The sequence below is a fragment of the Nerophis lumbriciformis genome, linkage group LG38 (assembly GCF_033978685.3).
Source record: "Nerophis lumbriciformis linkage group LG38, RoL_Nlum_v2.1, whole genome shotgun sequence".
Taxonomy (NCBI): domain Eukaryota; kingdom Metazoa; phylum Chordata; class Actinopteri; order Syngnathiformes; family Syngnathidae; genus Nerophis; species Nerophis lumbriciformis.
In genome coordinates this window covers 18,645,594-18,670,461 of record NC_084585.2, presented here as the reverse complement: position 1 = coordinate 18,670,461, position 24,868 = coordinate 18,645,594, and the positions used below count along the sequence as shown (strand labels likewise).

At 38.4% G+C, this 24,868-nt stretch overlaps 1 protein-coding gene across 3 annotated transcripts in view; it reads right to left on the bottom strand.

Annotated features, from left to right (window-relative positions):
- Positions 1 to 24,868, bottom strand: part of cacna2d3 (calcium channel, voltage dependent, alpha2/delta subunit 3) — a 91,619-nt gene continuing 66,751 nt past the window's right edge. For all 3 annotated transcript variants that reach the window (XM_061932213.2, XM_061932214.2, XM_061932215.2), the window contains 21 exons: positions 24,364 to 24,447; positions 24,161 to 24,232; positions 24,021 to 24,082; positions 23,882 to 23,949; positions 15,401 to 15,446; positions 15,178 to 15,275; positions 14,991 to 15,084; positions 12,671 to 12,766; positions 12,426 to 12,547; positions 9,614 to 9,691; positions 9,474 to 9,535; positions 9,362 to 9,406; positions 9,225 to 9,287; positions 9,084 to 9,154; positions 8,933 to 9,008; positions 8,799 to 8,839; positions 5,447 to 5,502; positions 5,129 to 5,246; positions 4,913 to 5,030; positions 4,768 to 4,845; positions 1 to 593 (listed from right to left, as the gene is read on the bottom strand). In XM_061932213.2, the coding sequence (XP_061788197.2) occupies positions 501 to 593; positions 4,768 to 4,845; positions 4,913 to 5,030; positions 5,129 to 5,246; positions 5,447 to 5,502; positions 8,799 to 8,839; positions 8,933 to 9,008; positions 9,084 to 9,154; positions 9,225 to 9,287; positions 9,362 to 9,406; positions 9,474 to 9,535; positions 9,614 to 9,691; positions 12,426 to 12,547; positions 12,671 to 12,766; positions 14,991 to 15,084; positions 15,178 to 15,275; positions 15,401 to 15,446; positions 23,882 to 23,949; positions 24,021 to 24,082; positions 24,161 to 24,232; positions 24,364 to 24,447 (1,641 nt within the window). In that variant the 3' untranslated portion in view covers positions 1 to 500. The remainder of the gene's footprint in view (positions 594 to 4,767; positions 4,846 to 4,912; positions 5,031 to 5,128; positions 5,247 to 5,446; positions 5,503 to 8,798; positions 8,840 to 8,932; positions 9,009 to 9,083; positions 9,155 to 9,224; positions 9,288 to 9,361; positions 9,407 to 9,473; positions 9,536 to 9,613; positions 9,692 to 12,425; positions 12,548 to 12,670; positions 12,767 to 14,990; positions 15,085 to 15,177; positions 15,276 to 15,400; positions 15,447 to 23,881; positions 23,950 to 24,020; positions 24,083 to 24,160; positions 24,233 to 24,363; positions 24,448 to 24,868) is intronic.

The window sequence follows — 24,868 nt, the reverse complement described above, 5'->3', positions numbered from 1 at the left end:
AATGATCTTTTGGACAGACTTTAAACATGTAACATTCTTTGAACACAGTTAAAAACATGCAGTAATAATGTGTCTTAACTGGCAGAATAAAGCAAGGTAAAGTGCTCCTATCGCTCTGTATGCTATTTATATGATCCATATGGAGAAATCTGAAATAGTTTGACAAAAACAAGAAAGTGTTGCATGTTGAAGCAATTTTGCCCAAACTACTTTCTCACTTGTTCTGCCTTCTTTTCATTGCCAAAAGTGCACTCTTATCCAACCTTACAATAAACACTAATTTACTTGGCGTCCATTGCTCAAATACTTACTTGTATTGCTGTACCTCTCTTTTTTTTATTTGGACACACACTCAACATAACGGCAGTTGAGTTGCTACTTTTATTCAGTAAAGCTCTTTCTGCAGTAATGTGAACGTGTCATGTGGGGTTGGTCTTGTTTCCTATTTGTTGATTATTCTAGTTGTTAGTCCGTTATGCTGCTGCTGATGATGATGATGGTCACCTGCTGACACTCGCTGCTATCAGAGGGAGCAAAACGGCTGTGAAAGGACTGCACAGACGTGAAGCAGAACCACACTCCATGGCGTTTTCCTGAAGAAGACATTGAAACACAATAGGAGCTTACAAGGAGCTCTACCAAAGAAGATGCAAATGCTCATTGCCAAAAACGACAAATGGCTGGATTTACTAAAGGTTTGCGTGTACTAAAACAGGACCAAACCTGATAGCACACACACAGATGATCTACTAAATATGTGCTAAGTGGATTGTGTCTGTTAAGTGAGCAGAATAATTTATTAATATGCAGAATATATGCTGATTATCAAAGCGCCCAAAATACTGCCTGGAGAAGATGCAAATTACGCAAATTATTTAGCACGCACAATGTGATTTATCAACACACTTTACCGTTTTACAAGTACTATTTTGTGTTTTATTTAGCACGTGTCAGAAGGACGTGCAAACTGACAGTTCCACACATGACTGCTGGATCAGTGCTCACGCTGCACAGACGAGAATCCTTCGTCCTACGTGTGTGTGTCAACATTTTGGATGGTCAGAAATAAAAATTATTACACATTGTCTACATCATTTTATAACTTTATAGCTGCGAGAGGACTTATAAGGCTGATTAAAACAAATTAAATGGATGTGTTATGGTGTCCCTTTCGTATTTTTTTTAATGGCGTTTGCTTTTTTCACAGAGAATACATATTTTTTTATATTTCTTATTTGAAAACATTTCTTTAAATATGCAGGTTTTGCATCTTGAGCGGGGTAAGTACAGCCTCTCTCCAATGAGCGTACTTGGCGGTAAAAACCCCCCCAAAAAAGTAATTTAATTGTAGATGCACTGCAAGACAGCTTCTAACATGCAAATAAGAAGTAGTGCATGTCTACTGCTTGTTTGAAAACACAGCAAAACGCAGCAGCTACTGAAGGAGCAAGATATCAAGAATGTGCAGTAAATGATCGAGTGTTTCCGTGGTGATGCCTGTACAGTATGAGCAAAATCCTCATTTAAATAAGGCGGTCTGCCCACCTTTACAATTGCACACGCATTGTTAGTAGATCGCAGGCAACACTCCCACTAATAGTCCACGCTATTTTATTGGTACTTTAACTTTACAGATTGCATACGCTGTTTACTGCGTGGTGTTTGGACCTTAGTAATTCAGGCCCTAAATGTACCAATTGCATTAAGGAGTATACTGCTCAGTCAGCATTAATAGAGCTCACAACAGTACGGCAAGTGTAACATGCTGAAAGTATAGGTTTGTCTTTATATTTAGCAAGTAATCAGACCCCTCTCGATACTCGTTCTCAAAAATCGCAATCAGCGAGAGAGACTGACATGAAAACAAGTGCAGCGAGTGCTGCCGTGGGCTCCTCCCCCTTCTAAAAGCACTCACAGTCTCAGTCTTGTTTGTGACATTTAAAAAAAAAAAAAAAAGAAGAAACAAAAGACAGTTTGTTTGCTTTTCCAAATATATTTGTTTTGTTTTTCATGTTATTCGTCACTCTTTCAGGCGTTCATTACCGTTGCATGCATATGCATTATGCACATTAGACAATAATGCAAATGTGTAACTTCTGCCTCCTTTTTAAATTAACTACTAAAATAAATAAAACAATATTTTTTATTCACTGAGATGCACCTGTACATACGCACAGGAAATGAGCCCTTAAGGTTTGCGTCACACAATGTTAAATTTAGTTTTTTGGGATGTGCATGTCAAGCTACTACACAGGAGGGTTTGTAGGGGGGCAAGTGAGTCTAGGCGCAGGAGCCGATATCAGGCTTGAGCTAAGTCAGGGTTCTGCAGGTGTCAGCAAATATAATTTAATGCTTTTTAATGTAACTTAAAACAAATTGAATGCCAAAGTCCGACTGCAGTTCATTATCATATATAGTCAAAAGTAGGGCTGGGCGATATATTGATATACTCGATATATCGCAGGTTTGTCTCTGTGCGATATAGAAAATGACTATATCGTGATATCAGAGTATACGTTCTCACGCAGTTGCTTTTAGCTGCTAGCTTTACACTACATGCGTTAGCCCTACATGCGTTTCCCACTCTTTCTTGTCTCTCCTTCTCACAGAGACTTAAACCAAGCGCACCTTCTAACATACGTCACGTGTGCAACGTCACACGCTCCCGCAGAGCAGACAGGTAGCGACATGGTAACGTTAGCTGTGATGCTAACGGTGAGGTGCGGGTGGTAATACGAGAGAAGAAGGTGCGAATCTGGTAACAAATGGTGGAAGAATTAATTACCAAGAAAAACAGCACGGGATCCATCGTCCGGAGGTGGTTTGGCTTCAAGCGGGAATATGTTCAACGCAGCAAAAGCGTTGCTACAAAAAGTAGCAGCACTGCTAATGTAGCATCATTTGAAAAGTCACCCGCTAGAGAATGAGGAGTGCTTGAAACTGCATGTCAACATCTCCGGCCGGTGCCACACCAACAAAATGCCGAATGTCCGCAGGAACCTATTATGCAGCTCATTTTTATTTGACAGTTATTGAAATATCTTGTGTGACATCATGCACAAAAGTGCACTTTATTTGTTTTAAACTATTGTAGTGGCATTCTGTACAAAAAGTGCACTTTAATTTAGTGTTGTTTTGATATGTCATCTTGGTGACCTCATTCACAAAAGTGCACTTATAGCTTGTTTTAAAATGTCTCTGACAATCTTGCACTTTCTGTTTTGGGAATGACATGAATGTTTGTGCCACTGCTTAATAACTGTTTAATAAATACAGTTTTGGTAAATTAACTTAGTTGTGATTTCCCTCTCTGCATGAAAGTTTAAAATGAGCATATATTAATGCAATATGAACAAGAATGTTTTAATGTAAACACATAGAATCATCATACTGCTGTGATTATATGCATCAAGTGTTCATTCAAGGCTAAGGCAAAATATCGAGATATATAGCGTGTATCGTGACATGGCCTAAAAATATTGAGATATTAATAAAAGGCCATATCACCCAGCCCTAGTCAAAAGCATACAGTTGTCTGTATGGACACAATTGTAAGCATTTGAGAATGACGTTTACATTAACTGTGGCCAAATTAAGCACTAATCTGACCAACTCAGTGGCCTAATGGTTAGAGTGTCCGCCCTGAGATCGGTAGGTTGTGAGTTCAAACCCCGGTCGAGTCATACCAAAGACTATAAAAATGGGACTCATTACCTCCCTGCTTGGCACTCAACATCAAGGGTTGGAATTGGAGGTGAAATCACCAAAAATGATTCCCGGGCGCGGCACTGCTGCCCACTGCTCCCTTCACCTCCCAGGGGGTGAACAAGGGGATGGGTCAAATGCAGAGGACACATTTCACCACAACTTAATTATCAAAAATATGTAAACAAACAACAATAAAATAGAATCTCAATCTTCGTTAACAAAAAATTGCACTTAAATAAATATTTAACATCTTGAAGTGCAGTTTTTTTCCCAGTTCGAAAAACTGGTTTGTTTTGTTTTCTTTTTTGTTGCCAATGCCATCACGGCATACTTGCCCGTTTGTCTGTGCTCTGGGCTTAAGTTGCTCATTAAGCTTGAAAATGAAATATTTCTACACAGGGACATTTGGCTTTCTAATAAATTCCACTTAGCAGTGCTTCTCAGTAGTGAGTCGCGACAAGGGAGGCGATGTCGATGTATTCTGTGTGTGTTAACTAGCGGTGCCACCTACTCATACTGAAACAAACATTGTGGATGACTGAAAAGAGCCTTCACTTCATTCATTTAATTCCACTGTCAAACATGCTCAGGTGCTGAGAGCAATGCATAGAGCGATACATTTTGTAATTATTGTGAAAGCTAGAGACGAAGAAAAGAAACACACACTGACGTAGCAAAGTAATGCTGGCAGCAAAATTATTAAGTTCATTTTCATTTATCGTTCAGTTAATTGACTTATTGACAATCGGCCTAAGCCTAAAATTACAACTTTTTAATACCATTTAAGGCCTTCATTTTCGCAAAATCCATTTATCAACTTTTAATGACCGGCAGAAACCCTGAAAGTAGCCCATTCCATATCGTGCACACAGGGGAGATTGCCTACAGCCACGGTTGCTAATGCCAATTATTTAGGACCAGGCACTGATCAGAGACCCCTGTGCTTATTTAATTTTGAAGACCCTGTACCCAGCGCCTGTAGGAGATTGATGAATAGAATAAACGCAAAGGGAGCATTTACAGTGATTAATTTGTGAAGTGCAGCCCATGAGCAAATACCTCCGGGTGGAAAGGATGACATGATTCTGGCTTCTTCCTGTCCTTCTGAAACTTGAGCCGGTCGCACTTCAATGATTCGTTATGTTCAAGGTGGTCAAGGACACACTGTGCTGCACGTATGAGACAAACATGTGATAATATCAAGGATATACATGATCTCAATGGGGTCCATGGTGACTGGTGGAGCACTGCTGCAGTCACACTTGTTGTCCACGACAACCATGAAGAGGTTGCTGCTGGGAATCTGCTGAATGACGAAAGATCTACCGCCCAGATAACGACACCATCATGAGAACAACAGCAATGCATTGTGTGTCATTATTATGATGATGATGATGATGGTGATGAATGAATGTGGTACCGGACGCAGCCGTCACAGTCAATGTTGCCTGTGGTTTCTTTAATGGTACGCTCCGACACAAAGGCGGGGTACTCCGTGTCACAAGGTGCCATCATGGTCTTACCACGAGATCGCTGAGCTGTCACACAGCACAAACAAAAAAAAAACCTGCACATTTAAAAAAATAAACAAAATAATACAACATAGAACAACACAGAATTGAAATATTGCGAAATTGCTGCATTAAGCAGCAGACAGTGCAATGGTTCAGAACATGTTCAGGATTGTACTTGAAGGGTGATACATCCAACATTGTGTCCAGTGAGTGACTACTTATACCTTTAACGGAAAGATCGACGTTCCACCAGCTATACAGGTTGAATTCTAGAAGGAAACTATGGAGAAAAAAACAGTGTTGCATATGATCATATTGTAAAATAACAAGAAACCAAAACACAACAACAACAACAACAAAAAGAGCAAAAATGTGTACATTTTGAGTGAAGCGGTTTTGTTTGTAAGTACAACAAACTCTGGAGAACGAGTTTCTAGTACACAGCAAAATAATACTCAGTCGCACAAAGCTACAACATTGTTCAGTATAGTTAACTTCTTGACCTTTGTTATGTCTCCAGGGTCTCTGCCGATTTTAACAAGTCTAATTGAAGACTTTTTTAAGACCACAACAAACACAATTTAAGGTCATTTCTCATCCATACTGGCAAAAAAGTACAAATACTTGAAGGAAAATCAAAAGCCCAGAATCACTTGCAAAGTAGTGTATGAATTTATACACTGCTCTTTTACATTAGAATACAAAATGCTTAAGCTCGCACAGCCATCGGCGATGTTCACGTTGCAGGGTATGATGCTCAATTTAGATTTGTTCTTAAACCCAATCTTTTTATGTAGTCCTTCACATTACCACTCATGTGTTTACTGTGATCTGATTTTTTCCTTGGTGTGCAATATGTGTGTTAAGATAGTGTTTATGTTTTATTATTTATCTATACATAGTGCAATCGTTAGTGTGCAATATGTATTATGTAGTGCTCATTTTAACTTTTTCATTACATTTGACTTTTGTTACTGTATGTAAAAATCTGCACAGCAACCACAGAATTGTCACAATCGGCCTTCGCCAAGGTAGGACCCCCCGCAAAGAAGAAAAAATAAAAAGGAACAGAAAGCGCACTCAAAAAGTAGTGAGAAAAAACAACTAAGGAAGCACATATAAGGTGTGGAAAAACAGAGGTTGCATACAAAAAGGTGCGGAGAGGAACAAGTTAACACTACACGGCAGCTCCACAGGAACAAGTAGCATGAGTGAAGCCAGAGCAGAGGAGAGGAACTTGACTGGAATAGTGAAGCATCAGGAATCAATCTCATCGCAGGGCCAACACAGACAGACAACCAACATTCACAAATGTAAATATTTCATCATGTAATTATTGATATATTTCACGAACCTGTGTGTCAGCACTTAATGAATGTATTTCATCTGTCAAACTCAGCTGTCTAAGCCAGTGGGAGGGGCTAACGGGAATCTTGTCCAATGATTGCTTTGGTCTGAAGCCTGACTTTCAGTAGGATATACCCATACTTTTTCGAAAGTTGGTGGTAGAACTTTTAGACCTTGCAGACTATGTGGAAGCAAGATCTGCTGACTAAGAACATGTAGTATTTAAAGTGGAGGAATTTATTGAAGTTGTAGGAGTTATTTCCGTACTCCTCCGGTTCTATAATCAAAGTGTTCCACAGACAAGTGGAAGTTTCGGGTAACCAAGGTGTTAGGACCCACCCACTGACTTTGATGGCTAAGTTTGACAGAAAAAATGAATTTATGTTTGTGAAATAATGATGTCAATAATTAATTAAATAATTAAATGTACTTTTAGATTAAATCAATTAATAACACATTTATAGAATTAATTTCAGTTACAATTAATGAATGAAAAAAATTAAGTAATCATTCAAAGATGTATTTATTTATTTTAATTTTGTCCAATTCAACCCTCCATACAATTTTAATGAATCTGTGCAACCGGAGTCAACATTTATTATTCAACGTACATTGGGAGATTAAGGAAGAGGCAATAATGTTAGCTATGATGGTTTGTGTGGGGCCTCAAGGCACTTGTCACGAATTCTGTACCAAGGAGCGCTGGTACATTGATGGAAGTCCTCTGATGTTTTAATCACTTCTAAAAAAAAACATCTTTTCACCACTGTTTTCTGCTCCTTTGTCCAGCATTTACTTTCAAGCCTGTCTCATTTGGCGAAGAATGGTGATGTAACATTGGATACATATGTGATTCATACATCCACATACGAAAGAGGCCTGGGTTGATATGAAAAGAAATTATAAATTGTAAACATTGACATGAAAAAATCAGATAAAGATCACATACTGTATAGGCAAAAAAATAAATAAAATTCACCTGCAGTGTGAACATTGTCATAGATATAAAGGCTATACGTCACGTATGAGCTGCATGCCCACAGCAAACCTAAGCTAGTAAGGGCAAAGTGCCAGGACATTTCCTTGTTGTAGACAGCACGAAAACAAAGACAACAAGAATGAGGAACTCATTCTGAAACCGAGGACTTCCTGTATGCTTTGTTACCTATTTGTCTTTCAATACAGTATTATGTATTATATCCTTTGTTTTGTCAGTATGTGGCCCTCGGAGAACGTGTACACCCCTGCTATACTTGATGAGCATCATTACAACATACAACTTTATAGTTTGCCAAAGCTCAGTAAATTCATTACAATAAAATAATGGTTTGCTGTAATAGGTTATCCTTGAATATTGGTAAAACTAAGTTTATTATTTTTTGTAGTAAAAGGAAAAGTGTGGATGCCTCTTATATGTCGAAGAAGTTGGGATTCAAAGAACAAAATATATTCAGTTTTCGGGTGTAATGCTTGATAGAAATTGCTTAGGGAAACCACATATGCAATACAGAAAGGTTAAAATATCTAAAACTATTGCTATTTTAATTATAATTTAATTAAGCATTGCACATTTTTTATGATTTATTATTTGATCCATATCTAACATACTGAATTGAAGTGTGGGGTAGTGCCTGTAAAAATATTTAAATCAAATGTTCCTTTTACAGAAGAAAGCTGTAAGAGTTATTAGTGGAAAAGCATACAAGGAACCTACAAACCTAATATTTAAACAGTTAAATTTATTGAAATTCAATGAACTGGTAGATTACAATATTTAAAAAAATATGTATAAAGCGCATCGAAAAATTGTACTAATAATTATAACCAAAATAAAAACTTAGATTTAATAGATATTTAGTTTTAGAACAGTGACAATGGAAAGAAGAATTTTGATCAAAGGCATTTATGGAACAAAGTTGACAGTGGAACAAAAAAATTAAAATCTATTTCTGCATTTAAACAACTGTAAAAATCATGATTATGAAAACTTATGACTTTGAGTAAAATGATGTTTTAATTTATTTTTTACATAGAAATATGGCCTTAACAGTCTTCTGAGGTTACATAATAAATTTTGTATTTGTATGAATAGGGGGCAAATATTGTAAGTTTGTACTTCTTTCTGCTCCTTTTCATTTATGATTTATTTTAATATTGTATCAGTTGTTTTTATTTGACAATGAGTAAATGAAATAAAAATAGAAAAAGTTTTTTGTGTATGATTCTTACATGATAAGTTCAGCCAGGAGCCATTTCACAACAGAGAAGGGCTGCAGGGGAGAAAAAAACAAATGATGGTGGAGTCTCTACTGATATACTATAGAAGAGGCTGAGTTGTGGCAGTACAAGTGTGAAGTACTTACATCTGACAAAGTACGTGCACAATCGCTGCTTCCAGCGTACTCTCTGCAAAGTGCCTGGTAGTCGTACAGTGTGATCCTACAACAGCAGGAGGTTACAGTTAAACCACAATGTGCCTTTTATCGTCACTGTATCAGCTAAATATTCGTTGACCTTTTGAATGAACCCATTTGGAGAAGTTTGTTCATGACCGCACCTTCCACCTCGCCAAAGAAGAGCCCTGTCTGGGAAACGAGTGGAAATAAAGAACACAAGAAGGCATAGAAAATATGTCTGCTCATGAACAAACGGTACCTGAGATTGCTCTTCTGTGACAAGAATGAAGCCGTTGTTGTCAATGAGGTAGCAGTTAATGTCCTGGCAGAAATAGAGATGGTAAGAGAATCTTAAAAAAAATAGAATAAAGGTGAAAAAGAGGTGATGATTCTTACCTCACTGTCACAACTAATGCTGCATTTGCCATCCAGAGCAGTACACTATACACAGGCCAAAAATCCTCATGAGTAAATTAACAGTGGCATTATAATGGTTGCTAAACAGTACCTGTCTGCAGGCTGTCCAGAACTTCCTCTGGAAGTACTCAAGCTTCATCTGAATCCCTACAGCTGAGCCAGAAACAGTGAGGGTACAAAGAAATAGCTCTTTCAAAAAGGACAGTTGACGTGGTGTTTAAAAAAAGTTACCTGCAACGATTGGTGACTTCCTGTCATCAAGGAGCTGAATTGCAGTGCTGGCCAACACAACACTCTTGTTCTCCAAAGCTGGAGTGCACATGGAGAAAATAAAGGTTTGTAATGTCACTTCCATTTCCCTCACAAGATGGCGCCATTTACTGAGCAGCATGAGTTGGCCAGTTCAACTGTCCTGCAAGATTACATCACTGACCAGGTTGAAAAAAATGTATTATGCAGCAAATTATTTATCAAATCTGTGGAAATTATTACAAAATAAGGAGTAGATATTGAAGTTGGTTTCCTAATTTAAGACACCTCTATCTGGGCACTATTTGCTGCACTAAAGCATATCAAGGTGGTGCTAAATTGTTTGCCATATGTCATATGTGATTAATACATACATATATCTACATACACACATACATATATATACATATATATATATATATATATATATATATATACACATTATACACACACACATATATATATACATATATGTATATATATACTGTATATACACACATACATATATATATATATATATATATATATATATATATACACATAAACATTATACACACACGCATATATATATACATATATGTATATATATACTGTATATATACATATATATATATATATATATATATATATATATATATATATATATATATATATATATATATATATATATATATACACACACACATATTTTTTCAAATAATCATTAACTTTAGAATTTGATGTCAGCAATACGTGACAAAGAAGTTGGGAAAGGTGGCAATAAATACTGATAAAGTTGAGGAATGCTCATCAAACACTTATTTGGAACATCCCACAGGTGAACAGGCAAATTGGGAACAGGTAGGTGCCATGATTGGGTATAAAAGTAGATTCCATGAAATGCTCAGTCATTTACAAACAAGGATGGGGCGAGGGTCACCACTTTGTCAACAAATGCGTGAGCAAATTGTTGAACAGTTGAAGAAAAACGTTCTCAACCAGCTATTGCAAGGAATTTAGGGATTTCACCATCTACGGTCCGTAATATCATCAAAGGGTTCAGAGAATCTGGAGAAATCACTGCACGTAAGCAGCTAAGCCCGTGACCTTCGATCCCTCAGGCTGTACTGCATCAACAAGCGAAATCAGTGTGTAAAGGATATCACCACATGGGCTCAGGAACACTGCAGAAACCCACTGTCAGTAACTACAGTTGGTCGCTACATCTGTAAGTGCAAGTTAAAACTCTCCTATGCAAGGCGAAAACCGTTTATCAACAACACCCAGAAACGCCGTCGGCTTCGCTGGGTCTGAGCTCATCTAAGATGGACTGATACAAAGTGGAAAAGTGTTCTGTGGTCTGACGAGTCCACATTTCAAATTGTTTTTGGAAACTGTGAACGTCGTGTTCTCCGGACCAAAGAGGAAAAGAACCATCCGGATTGTTATAGGCGCAAAGTTGAAAAGCCAGCATCTGTGATGGTATGGGGGTGTATTAGTGCCCAAGACATGGGTAACTTACACATATGTGAAGGCGCCATTAATGCTGAAAGGTACATACAGGTTTTGGAGCAACATATGTTGCCATCCAAGCAACGTTACCATGGACGCCCCTGCTTATTTCAGCAAGACAATGCCAAGCCACGTGTTACATCAACGTGGCTTCATAGTAAAAGAGTGCGGGTACGAGACTGGCCTGCCTGTATTCCAGACCTGTCTCCCATTGAAAATGTGTGGTGCATTATGAAGCCTAAAATACCACAACGGAGACCCGTTGGTGACCAAGGAATTGGGCCATCACTTTTATTTAACAGAACCTACATTATCAACACGTTACTTGAAATAAAAATAAATATCCCATCAAATAATTTTGTAATATATGTTTTAATTTTACTAGAGAACTGACATTAAAAAGGCCTAATTAAAGGGGACCTATGATGATTTTAATCTACATTTAAAATACTTCCTTGTGGTCCAGATAATATGTATTGAATATGCTTTGGTGTAAATTTTGCGCCACAATCTCTTTTATAACCCATTTTTTTTGTCTTTTTGCAAGATGTTCGATTCTGGAGGCGTTTTCAGATTGCAAATGAAACCTCACCCTCTCCAAAAGTATCATAATTTAGCTTTTAAAAATGTACACTGTTTTAATATACTGTATATCTTGAAGTTGTCACCGCTCTTTTTTTTTTAGGACGCAGTCAAAAAGAAATTTCATAAACATTATATAGATTCACCTGGTCACCATCAGGTACACCTGCAGACTCGCTCATCGATTCAGACTTTGTGTAAAGCTGGCTGACAACTTTACCTCATGTCTGAAGAAATGCGTCCACCTCGCTCTGATGTCACGACGCAGCCAGACTGCGAACCCCGCGAACACAGGCATCAAAAAACGTGTGCTAGCTTACACCCAAATAAACCAAATAATTTGTCGCATTGGAATTGTTTAACACGAGTAGCCAACATTGCAACAACATTACCAAGTCAGAAAAGACCAAATTCATCATCGGTTTCCTTTAAAACAAACTATCTCTGCCAATGAGGGTGTCGGCCGATCAGGATTAACATTACAAAAATAAACCTTACTCAATGTTTTTATAACTTTGTGCAAGAGTGGGACATGTGCTAAACAAGCTAAGAAAGTATGTATCGATATAGCCACAGAGTGGTGTGGTGCGTATGTGTACTACAGACAGACATAGTTAACTTCAATCATGGGAATAGTATACAAATTCCACTAAATTCCCATGAGAACACATTTTTCTGTAGGCTTGAGCTTCTGCCTACTGTATGTTCGTGTTGTGCTTACCTGTGCTGAAGGGGATAGAGTAGACAAATGTGCCTGGGACCTGCTCTGCCGCTCTCTTGTACCACAGGGGAAAGTGATCGGCATTAAAGACACCCTCCTTGTCCTCTGCTGTCAGAAAATCTCTGAGGAGGCACACAGAGCAAACTGAGAGGCGAGGAGCAAGGGATGACATTCATCAACATGGATCACCGCCTGGCCTCGTGCGGTAAGCGGTGACAAGCGTAGTGCAAAAAAGTGACACTCACTGATTGGAGAGCTGATCCGCGGATACGAACAAGTTGGTTCTTGACAGGCCGGTGCGCGTGCCGAGGAAGGTGATCTCGACTCCTTTGTCAGAGTTCCTGTATGTAAGATGAAATGCAGTGCGACATACACACATTTAATTGATCCAATTAGCTGTTGACTACACTCAATTAAACAATGCCACAACCAATTTTTAGCCTCGTTTTTAATTCTGCTCGTCAGAAATGAATGAGACTCTTCACAAGTCGTATTCAATTTCATGAGCTGAGATTGTGCTTGATATTGGATGTTAACTGGTTACATCATTTGGGTTTGTACATGTCTGTTTTTGTGTGCCTCCTACTGGCGATGTTGCTCCCCCGTTTTCTACGTTCAGTTGCCATGGTTCCCAGGGGAAGGCTGGAGTGCCTGACCACAGCTGTTTGAAATCAACTTACCCTGTTCACACCTGTTGGCGTGGGATCTTTCCATGGTACTTCCAACACATTGTGTACTCGCAAGTGCAACTCTTACTCCAATGGTGCATTCCATTTGTACTGGGAAGTCGGAATTTCCGAGTTCCTAGTCGGAATTTCAACTGGAACGCCCCTCAAAGTCGGATTTCCGACTCAGAATGTCGGAGCATTCTGACCACCCCCGAGTTTTTTCAAATATGGCAGCTCTGAAAGTAAACAATGATATCCGCTTCTATAACATCCATTATTAGCACTTCTGATTATTTTTTTTTGCAGTAAATCAGCTATGTACAATGTATTGTTTTACGTTTATATACGGTAACATTACTGTAGTGTAAACTACATTTATTTGATGTGGTATATACGTTCTATACCGTTAGCAATAGCGTCTGTGTTTTCTCTTCATCCAGCGTGTTTGAAGGTTGCAGAAAGAGTGCATATCTTCCCATAAGTTCTTTATATTCATTCACACGCAAAAATAGTTTTCGTGAATGTGGCCATCTTGATTTCCAACTTCGTAACTGGAACGCTCTCAACTCGGCAGTGACGTTATTCCCAGCTCCAACTTCCCATTTCCCAGGTAAATGGAATGCAGCACAAGCTCCTGTTTGTGTCACCCAGCTAAGTACTCTCCTGCTTAGCCCTTTTGTGAGATTTTTGTTTGTACTTTGTGCTCAGTCTTCCTGTCATCCCCTTAAGACCACCTTTGTTATTTTTTCTTTGTTTGTTCTAACTTTTGTCGTGTTACTGCCTCCTGCCAGTGACATTGTATATGTTTCCTCTCCATTTTCTACTAGCAATCATCACAAACTTAATATCCCGCATTATACTAATCACCTGGATATTATTTTAGTTTATATCACCTTGTTGTGTGATTAAAATACTCTTTGTTACACTCAAACCGCTCTGGTGACTTTTGGGATCTTCCCGATAGTAAATCGTATCAACCTCGTTTGTCATATCATAACACAGTAGATCCCCGCCTATTCACAATTAAGGCAACACAGCCCTGCATATTAACAGATTTGTTATTTCAAAAAGTATAATTTATGGAGGCAGGGACCCCATGCAATTGTGCTTTTTCTCCTTAAAAATAGGCAGGTTTTTTTCACAGAGAACCCATCTTATTCACCTTAAGTTCGTAATTTTAAATACAGGTTAAAAAAGCTTAAAATGTATTATAATACAGCTTACATGTATGTAACAATGTGACGTAGGTGGTCGTTTTACTTTAGTTTGGCCACTAGTGTTAAAATTACTAATGAATCCTAATGTGTGCTTTCTTTTCCTAATAAACTTAAGGCATTTACTGACAGATTGTGATTTTTTCCCCACACCGCATCATAGTGACGAGCAATTCAATATACGGTAATCAGTTATTATGAAAAACACATATTTTCTAAAAACATGTTCTGTCAAACTACTTATGGTAACATAAACAAGCCTTTGGTGTTCTCGTCATATTTTAAAATTTGAACCCCTTTGAAATGTCTTTAACATGTGTGCGAGAATTATCATAGGGCTTTAACTGCTTTTATGGGTGCTATCATTATTCACATTTTTTCACTATAGTTAAATATGAATGCAGTAATGTGCATTATTCAGCCTAGTATTGTCATGCAACTCAAAGATGTTTTCTCTTTAGCAGCATATGTTGCTCCAAACCTGTATGTACCATTCAGCATCCATGATGTCTTCACAGATGTTCAATTTACCCATAATGCCACAGGCACTAATACTTCTCCATATGAGCACAGAGGCATCAACCTGCTCACAATCTGGAAGGATCTTTTCCTTTGTATCTATTCCATATTTAAGAACTGCACCAAGTGTCTATGTTAGTGACTGCTTGTAAAATAATGCTTACTCTGACTTGTTGAGAGCTAGTCCAGTCCAGTAGGCCTCAAGCGGTGCAGTGACCACTGCGTCAAACAACACTTCCTTGATCAGCTCTCGATCGCCTGCAAATTCAGTGTGGTTTAAAGAGCCCCACATTGGTAATAAACAAAACAATCAACTGTTTTCTGTTTAAGAAAATAAACATCTGCACTTACACTTCAGTTTAGGCCTGCGGCCCGTCATGAAGAGCTTGATGGCTTGTATCTGAGTCAGGTGACGGTGCTCATGCTGCTCCTCTGTGTTGCAGTACGTCCTTTGAGTCCAAAACAGAACCGTGTAGTTACAGTACACCAATGCCTTCCACATCCCTCGTGGACAAAGAGGCATAACCTACATAACGCATGGATGCCCCCTTCCTGAAACCATGCATTACATTACCATTCATCTGCCAGGGCGACATCTGGCTGTTCCAGATCACGAAGCCCTGAAAGAACAAAAGTCAGTCACGCTTCAGCTGTGTTAATCCTGCTCAATTTAAACAAATACAATTTATATTTGAATTGACAGTCCACTACCAATTGAACACAATTCTTACTTACTATTGTGGTTATAGTTTGCAAAACATTGCACCCAGCATATCCCCTAAATGTAATTGATCGGGCGGCCCTCCACGGCAAAATAAAAGCCGCCACATCTCAAAAATGAGGGTGAAGCTGTTTTACATTCTCTGCCTTGAACACATAATGCTTTGGCATCCTTATTGCCCCAAAATGTCTCTGTCAAAAAAGAGAAAAATGGACACCAAAGTGTAAATCAACCCTCAAGAATATGTCGCGGCCATCCGTTTGTCATTTGGAATAGAAAAATAATGTAACATAAAATTCTACTTTTCCTGTTTTTTGGTTTGATACTAAATAAATCGAAAATGGGAATTTAAACGACTGGAAAACATTTGCACATGTGCAGTGTTTCTTTTCAGGATCCTCTGTGAGTGACCCGGAACAACAGAAGAAGAAAAAAAACAAAGAACGGTGCCAGTGTTGTCAAAACAATTTGCCACGGTAAATTTTTTTAATGTCCAGAGAAATGGAAAGTGACACACTTTATTTGGTTCTCTATTGATCAGGCAAACTTTGTTCTTTTTCTTTTTCTGTTGTTGTTGCGGGTCACTCACAGACTAGGATACGGAAAAAAGACACTGCGCATGTGCAATCTACCATATCTCCAAAGACTGAACGGGGAATAGAGAAAATAGTTTTCTACTCCCTGTTTTTATTCCTATTTTCGATTTTCAAACACATTAATAAATTTGGTCCATTGTTAGTTTTTTGTTTGGAAAATAGATTTTTATGGGTTTTGGTATGTTTTGGTATTTAAATTTTCTTTTCATTAATAAAAATGAAAAAACAAAAAAATAGTGTTTTTTTCAATTTTGTTTTAAAATACAAAAAATAAAATTGTAAAACAAAGTGTTTTTCTTTTTTTGGTTTTGAAAAGAAAAATTAAGATCCCCAGTAAAAAATAAAAAGCGGAAAAACAAGACCAAAACAGATGGTTTTTCGTAGTCTCACACCGGAAGTCTTTGTTTTCAAAGTAAAAGGGGGGATACTACTGTACCCGTGTGTCTGGCTAAAATGTCTTTGGAGCCTTACACAAAAAATAATTTAGACATGGCACAATGAGGTCTGATGTCTGCATTACAGATATTACAGATATCTACGTATATGCACATATAATAGGAAAGTGGAGGCAAAAAGGGATTCGATCACGCATCATAGTACATATTTTCTTAGAGGACAGTACTGTACTGTCTTCAAATTCGCTACTTCCGGTTCCGGTGTCGGAATATGAAATTGTGAATATTTTGGTCTGCTTTTCAGTTTCAGTTTCTGTTAATATGTTAGTAGATATTTCTGTAGAAGTCTCGGCACTTTGTGCCATGTCTAAAGTATTGTTTTTACATGTTAGCCATGGTCACAGGCACAAGGTACCATAGTAATTATCTCCTCTTTTTTAAATACAATCAGGATTCCTCCAAGGACGCTCCATTCATAACAACATAAGACTGTCATGGAGATTATTGAATACAGGGATTTAATTACACATGGTCATCTGCTCTTCTTGGACTTCTATAAAACGCTTGACTGACTGGAACATGACTTTCTTTTTCTAATGCTGGAACACACTGGATTTGGTATTAAGTTTCGGGAGATAATTAGAGGAATTTATGATAATATTAACAGTTGTGTCTTACTAGTCTCAGGCACAACCACATTTCCTAATTAAGATGGGCATTCCTAAACAATCACCATATTTGAACTTGCTGGCACAGAAATATTTGTCAGTTAGCAGATGAAACAACTATTTTCCAAAAAAGAATAATAAATTCCATCTGTTATTGAAAAGATTCAAGAATTCTCTAATGTGTCAGGACTTTGCCTAAATCTTTAAAAAATTTAAATGTTTCCTAGCCATGAATGTGCAGAAAAAAAATTGCAATGTCTTTGTAAAGTCAGATGTGAAATATTTGAGAATTAACCTATCAAATAAAACAACAACTCTCAGAAAACAAACATAGAAAAGAAAATTAAAGAATGCCAAACTAAGCTAAATGTATGGCAACAAAGAGATTTGTGGATACTTGGATGACTTAACCAACAATATGGATAAATATTGTTTGTGGTTTTAAAGTGACTTTCTTTCACCTTCGCTGGTAATGGAAGAAAGAAATATAATTTATGTATTTTTCATTTCATTTCATTTTTTTATTTATCTCCTTCATTGATGTGCATTTTTGATCAATAGACAATTAAACTTTAGCAACTAAACACATATTTACACACCTACCAAATTGAGTAAAAACATCATTATTGTTTTGATAGCCTGGATACAAATGTAATGTAAGACAAGGTCTAGTAAAAGTGCAATAATGAAATGCTGTGTAAGATTAATTATGGAAGTAATAATTATTTCTGCTTAAATTATTTTTAAGCAGAAATAAAATTTGTTTTGGCAATACTTTGTGCAATTGTTTCAATTCAGAAAGTGGTGGATGAAAGTGAAATGTGTTGCTCATAATTAAGCAAGTTGTTTTGTGCATCCACAATATCTACAAATGACCAAATACATGCATGTAGCCGTCATAATATAGCCATTTGTTTGTGTGTCAAATAAATCTGTTCTTTCATATTGGAATGTGATGAGGGGACTAGTTATGTGTGTACATCATCTTCCAATAAGATACATCTGCTTACGAAAGTGTGATAATTTAACAGGAAACTTCTCAATTTGAAAGTTGCATATCACTGAACTTCAATCCTTCTGTATTATAAAATATTCTTTGGGGTATGCAGTACAAGAAGGAATCAGAACTTTTAATCTTCGATTTCCACCAGTTCAATTTCAGGGTACCATTTAAATCAGGAATTCTCAAACTGTGGTACTTGTATCACTAGTGGTACGCAGGCTCCATCTAGTGGTACGCCAAAGAATCATTTCATTATAGTACTTTGTTTTATGTTCCTATATTCAAACACAGTGTTACTGTTCAAACTGTGTGCAATGTTACAGTGGCAGAAAAATATTAAATAAACTTGCTAAATAAAACCTCAGCCTTGTTTTAATGAATATGTAGAACTACAACGCTACTGTATTAAAATGTTGGTCATTACTGTGGTACTTGGAGAGCAGAGTTCTTTCTGAGGAGGTACCAGGTGAAATAAGTTTGAGAACCACTGATCTAAACAATCAAAATCAAACATTTTTAGTCCTCCATATTTATATCCTTTGACCATGTTGCCCTTTTTTTTAAAGGGGAACATTATCACAATTTCAGAAGGGTTAAAACCATTAAAAATCAGTTCCCAGTGGCTTATTTTATTTTTCGAAGTTTTTTTCAAAATTTTACCCATCACGCAATATCCCTAAAAAAAGCTTCAAAGTGCCTGATTTTAACCATTGTTATATACACCCGTCCATTTTCCTGTGACGTCACACAGTGATGCCAATACAAACAGACATGGCGGTTAGAACAGCAAGGTATAGCGACATTAGCTCGGATTCAGACTCGGATTTCAGCGGCTTAAGCAATTCAACAGATTACGCATGTATTGAAACGGATGGTTGTAGTGTGGAGGCAGGTAGCGAAAACGAAATTGAAGAAGAAACTGAAGCTATTGAGCCATATCGGTTTGAACCGTATGCAAGCGAAACCGACGAAAACGACACGACAGCCAGCGACACGGGAGAAAGCGAGGACGAATTCGGCGATCGCCTTCTAACCAACGATTGGTATGTGTTTGTTTGGCATTAAAGGAAACTAACAACTATGAACTAGGTTTACAGCATATGAAATACATTTGGCAACAACATGCACTTTGAGAGTGCAGACAGCCCATTTCAGGCGCGCTAAGAACATATATTTTTCCACGATTTCAGCACTCAGGTTAACCATACCTAAATAAACACAAAATACTGCATTACACAAGACTACCCGAATGTACTCAAATGATTGAAAAAAATAAATGTTTTTAAGCTAAATTATTGGTAAACACAGTTTATGTATAATAATTTACGTAAAACCGCGAGTAATGAATAAAGTTTTCATCAATTAATATATTCTGTAGACATACCCTCATCCGCTCTCTTTTCCTGAAAGCCAATCTGTCCAGATTTGGAGTTGATGTCAGCAGGCCAGGGAAGCTAGGGTCGATATTCTTCTCTTGATCATCTTCGCAGGATATCCACACATTCTTGCCATCTCTGTCGTAGCATAGCTTTCGTCGGTAAAGTGTGCGGAACAAACGACTGACCATTTCGTCGGCTTTCCCCACACCCTCGTATTTTGAACAAATTTCGTCCAATTTCTTGCCACTTTCGCATCTTTGGGCCACTGGTGCAACTTGAATCCATCCCTGTTCGTGTTGTTACACCCTCCGACAACACACCGACGAAAGTGAGAAAATGGCGGATTGCTTCCCGATGTGACGTCACAACGTGACGTCATAGCTCCAAGAGCGAATAATAGAAAGGCGTTTAATTCGCCAAAATTCACCCATTTAGAGTTTGGAAATCGGTTAAAAAAATATATGGTCTTTTTTCTGCAACATCAAGGTATATATTGACGCTTACATAGGTCTGGTGATAATGTTCCCCTTTAATATCATGAGCCTTATTTCTCCAAATGAAACTAAAATTGAGTTGGTTTATGTTTTTAATTATTCTAGTAGGTATGAAATGAGAATAAGTAGGATAATTACATTTGGATAAACTTTCCATTTTGGTTAAGTAAATACGTCAAAGTATGACAAATCTCTTGCCATACATTTAGATTAGTTTGGCATTCTTTAGTTTTGTTTTCTGAGAGTTAATTTGTTTTTTTGAGAAGTTCATTTTGAGAGATTATCTGGAGTTATATCCGAGATATACCTGTGGACAGCGATCTATAAAATATGCAATGTGCAAATATTAAAAGAAGTAAAGGCTTTTAAGGAGAGAAAGTAGTAAGTTGTGTGACAGCTGCTGTTTGGAACTGAACGTGAACAAGACCGAAGACATGATGATAATCTAATCCTACAATCAGATGGAACTAGCTGCAGCAAAAAACACCACATTCCAGTTGAAGTAGTGAAGGAGTACAAATACCTGGGTACCATCTTTGACATCCTGCTAAAATTTTCCTCCAACACAGAGGATATTCTCAAGAAATGTCAGCAACAAAAATACCTTCTTAAGAAGCTCAATTCCTTTGAAGTCAGCAAGAACATCCTCCTGACTTTCTACTACTCCTTCATTGAGAGCATCATTACATTCTCTATACCCTGTTGGTTCCACTCTACCAGCCTCCAGCACAGAAATTGCCTGCAAAGATAATTCTAAAATCATTGGACTTCCTGTAAGTACTTTGTCTACCATCTACAAGCAGCAGACACTCAAGTTAGCAGGTCTGATCATGCAGGACCCCTCACACGCTCTTTTCCCAGCGTTTGAGTAGCTCCCCTCAGGACGTCGGCTTCGTAGTTCCCATTGCAGGACACAGAGAATAAGAGCAACCTTTGGCCCCAGGGCTGTTCAGCTCCTCAACTCCTGATCCCCGTACCCTCACCCACCTGCTCCTAACTAACCTCTTAAGACTTTTTTATTATGCTTACAGGGGACTTCATGCACTACAGTCACTTTATTATTTATTCTTTCAGTATACGATTTATATAGCTCTAGTATATTTTTAGTCTGTCGTCCTATTATGTGCCATGCACCACAATCACTTTATGATCTAATATCTGCCTACTTGCACATTGCTCTGTATGTACAGTATGTGTATGTTTTTATTTAACTATAAATTTGTGTTTAACTTGAAACTGTCGTTCATTTACTGCTCTGTGTGCCTCTTAATTACCCCACTGAAAGGTGGCAATAAATACTGATAAAGTTGAGGAATGCTCATCAAACACTTATTTGGAACACCCCACAGGTGAACAGGCCAATTGGGAACAGGTGGGTGCCATGATTGGGTATAAAAGTAGATTCCATGAAATGCTCAGTCATTCACAAACAAGGTTGGGGCGAGGGTCACCACTTTGTCAACAAATGCGTGAGCAAATTGTTGAACAGTTGAAGAAAAACCTTTCTCAACCAGCTATTGCAAGGAATTTAGGGATTTCACCATCTACGGTCCGTAATATCATCAAAGGGTTCAGAGAAACTGGAGAAATCACAGCACGTAAGCAGCTAAGCCCGTGACCTTCGATCCCTCAGGCTGCACTGCATCAACAAGCGACATCAGTGTGTAAAGGATATCACCACATGGGCTCAGGAACACTTCAGAAACCCACTGTCAGTAACTACAGTTGGTCGCTAAATCTGTAAGTGCAAGTTAAAACTCTCCTATGCAAGGCGAAAACCGTTTATCAACAACACCCAGAAATGCCGTCGGCTTCGCTGGGCCTGAGCTCATCTAAGATGGACTGATACAAAGTGGAAAAGTGTTCTGTGGTCTGACGAGTCCACATTTCAAATTATTTTTGCAAACTGTGGACGTCGTGTCCTCCGGACCAAAGAGGAAAAGAACCATCCGGATTGATACAGGCGCAAAGTTGAAAAGCCAGCATCTGTGATGATATGGGGGTGTATTAGTGCCCAAAACATGGGTAACTTACACATCTGTGAAGGCGCCATTAATGCTGAAAGGTACATACAGGTTTTGGAGCAACATATGTTGCCATCCAAGCAACGTTACCATGGACGCCCCTGCTTATTTCAGCAAGACAATGCCAAGCCACGTGTTACATCAACGTGGCTTCATAGTAAAAGAGTGCGGGTACTAGACTGGCCTTCCTATAGTCCAGACCTGTCTCCCATTGAAAATGTGTGGCGCATTATGAAGCCTAAAATACCACAACGGAGACCCCCGGACTGTTGAACAACTTAAGCTGTACATCTAGCAAGAATGGGAAATAATTCCACCTGAGAAGCTTAAAAAATGTGTCTCCTCAGTTCCCAAACGTTTACTGAGTGTTGTTAAAAAGGAAAGGCCATGTAACACAGTGGTGAACATGCCCTTTCCCAACTACTTTGGCACGTGTTGCAGCCATGAAATTCTAAGTTAATTATTATTTGCAAAAAATAAATAAAGTTTATGAGTTTGAACATCAAATATCTTGTCTTTGTAGTGCATTCAATTGAATATGGGTTGAAAAGGATTTGCAAATCATTGTACTCCGTTTATATTTACATCTAACACAATTTCCTTAGATGTAAATTGTGTTGGATGTAAATATAAACGGAGTACAATGATTTGCAAATCCTTTTTCCCGTTTATATTTACATCTAACACAATTTCCCAAGGGCAGCACGGTGGGAGAGAGGTTAGTGCGTCTGCCTCACAATACGAAGGTCCTGAGTAGTCGTGAGTTCAATCCCGGCCTCGGGATCTTTCTGTGTGGAGTTTGCATGTTCTCCCCGTTGACTGTGTGGGTTCCCTCCGGGTACTCCGGCTTCCTCCCACCTCCAAAGACATGCACCTGGGGATAGGTTGATTGGCAACACTAAATTGGCCCTAGTGTGTGAATGTGAGTGTGAATGTTGTTTGTCTATCTGTGTTGGCCCTGCGATGAGGTGGAGACTTGTCCAGGGTGTACCCCGCCTTCCGCCCGATTGTAGCTGAGATAGGCTCCAGCACCCCCCGCGACCCCGAAGGGAATAAGCGGTAGAAAATGGATGGCTGGACAATTTCCCAACTCATATGGAAACGGGGTTTGTACAATAAGCAAAAACAAAATAATGCAAAATGATATAAGAAAAAAAATATGTTAATACTGTCCTAATTAATAATAACACAGATTCGTTTTTTAATTTATGTATAATTTTTTTTAAGTCTTTTTAAAGATGATAAAAGTATCAATGCCATCCATCCATCCATTTTCTACCGCTTATTCCCTTCGGGGTCGCTGGAGCCTATCTCAGCTACAATCGGGCGGAAGGCAGGGTACACCCTGGACAAGTCGCCACCTCATCGCAGGGCCAACACAGATAGACAGACAACATTCACACTCACATTCACACACTAGGGCCAATTTAGTGTTGCCAATCAACCTATCCCCAGGTGCATGTCTTTGTATCAATGCCGATTATGCAAATTCTATAACATCATATTGACCACACCCTCATCGCCACAAGTATTTTGGCAATCTGGGAGAAACCCTGGCAACATTCTGAGATGTCTAGCTGATACTTTTCCCCCTCTCAATCATAATATTTGAAAGACCCCCCAGTACGATGGTGTGTAGTTCTGAACAACCACAAACTACAACCAAGAGAATAATTATCTTCGTAAGAGCAGGATTTTCTTTTTGCTGTTGCAGGTGTACTTAATGTTGTGGCTGTCATGTATTTAACCTAATATACAATAAATGTGTAAAATACCTGTTTCCACTGACACGTTTCCTCTGAAGAAGTACTTGCCGTGGCCTCTGGAAAGAGCTATTCCAACACTGAAGAAAACACAGAGACACACAGTGTACTAGTGTGACGATAAGGATAAAAAAGTGAAATATAAGCCCACCTGAATGGAGTTCCTTTGATATCAGTGTAATAATAGTCATTGTGCATCTTCAAAACACGCCTCTGCAACAACATACGGGTGAACGTTTATTTGGAAACAGCTTTCTTTAGATAAAGAGCCATATTTATCTGCTTCCTCACCCCTCTGTCCACCGTCTTCTTCACCTCCATGGAGAAGGTCCCCGTCCTCCTTTTCACCATGGCGTTGCGCAGCTTCAAGATAAAGCACACAATGTGGCACACTGAGAAGGAGTTAGGCTGCGTCATTACTTTCCTAATGACAATGGGGGGGGGGGGATCTAGGAATGGAGTCGTTGCAGTGGAAGCATAAAACATATTCGTACAATGTCATCTTTGTCCTCCCACTCCACTTCGGAGAGGTCTACGCTGCTGTAGTTGGGCTTTCTCCTCTTCTGACCCTCCTGATACTGCACACAGGAACACAATGTACAAAAATAAATATAGAAATGTAACATTACTTTTAAACAAATGGAACAAAAACAGAGCTATTTTGAGTTGCCTCATTGTAACACATCTTTTGTGATTCACTGGTAAATTGAAGACTCCTATCTATGAATCCCTTGTACAGGATAATTATGGAACACATCATCTGTGAAATTAACATTGTCAGGTAAATGAAAAGTAATTATTAGGGAACTCACAGCTAAATAGCTCTACATGAATGTATTAAACAGTGCATGTCAAATCCTCTTATCTAATATCATCAGTCAGTCGACAAGAAACAACCAGTCAATGACAACAATCACAGAGCCACAAAGAGACAAAGAGCACAGACACACACATAAGCACAGCTGCACAGAGAGGAATAGCACTAACACTGGCACACAC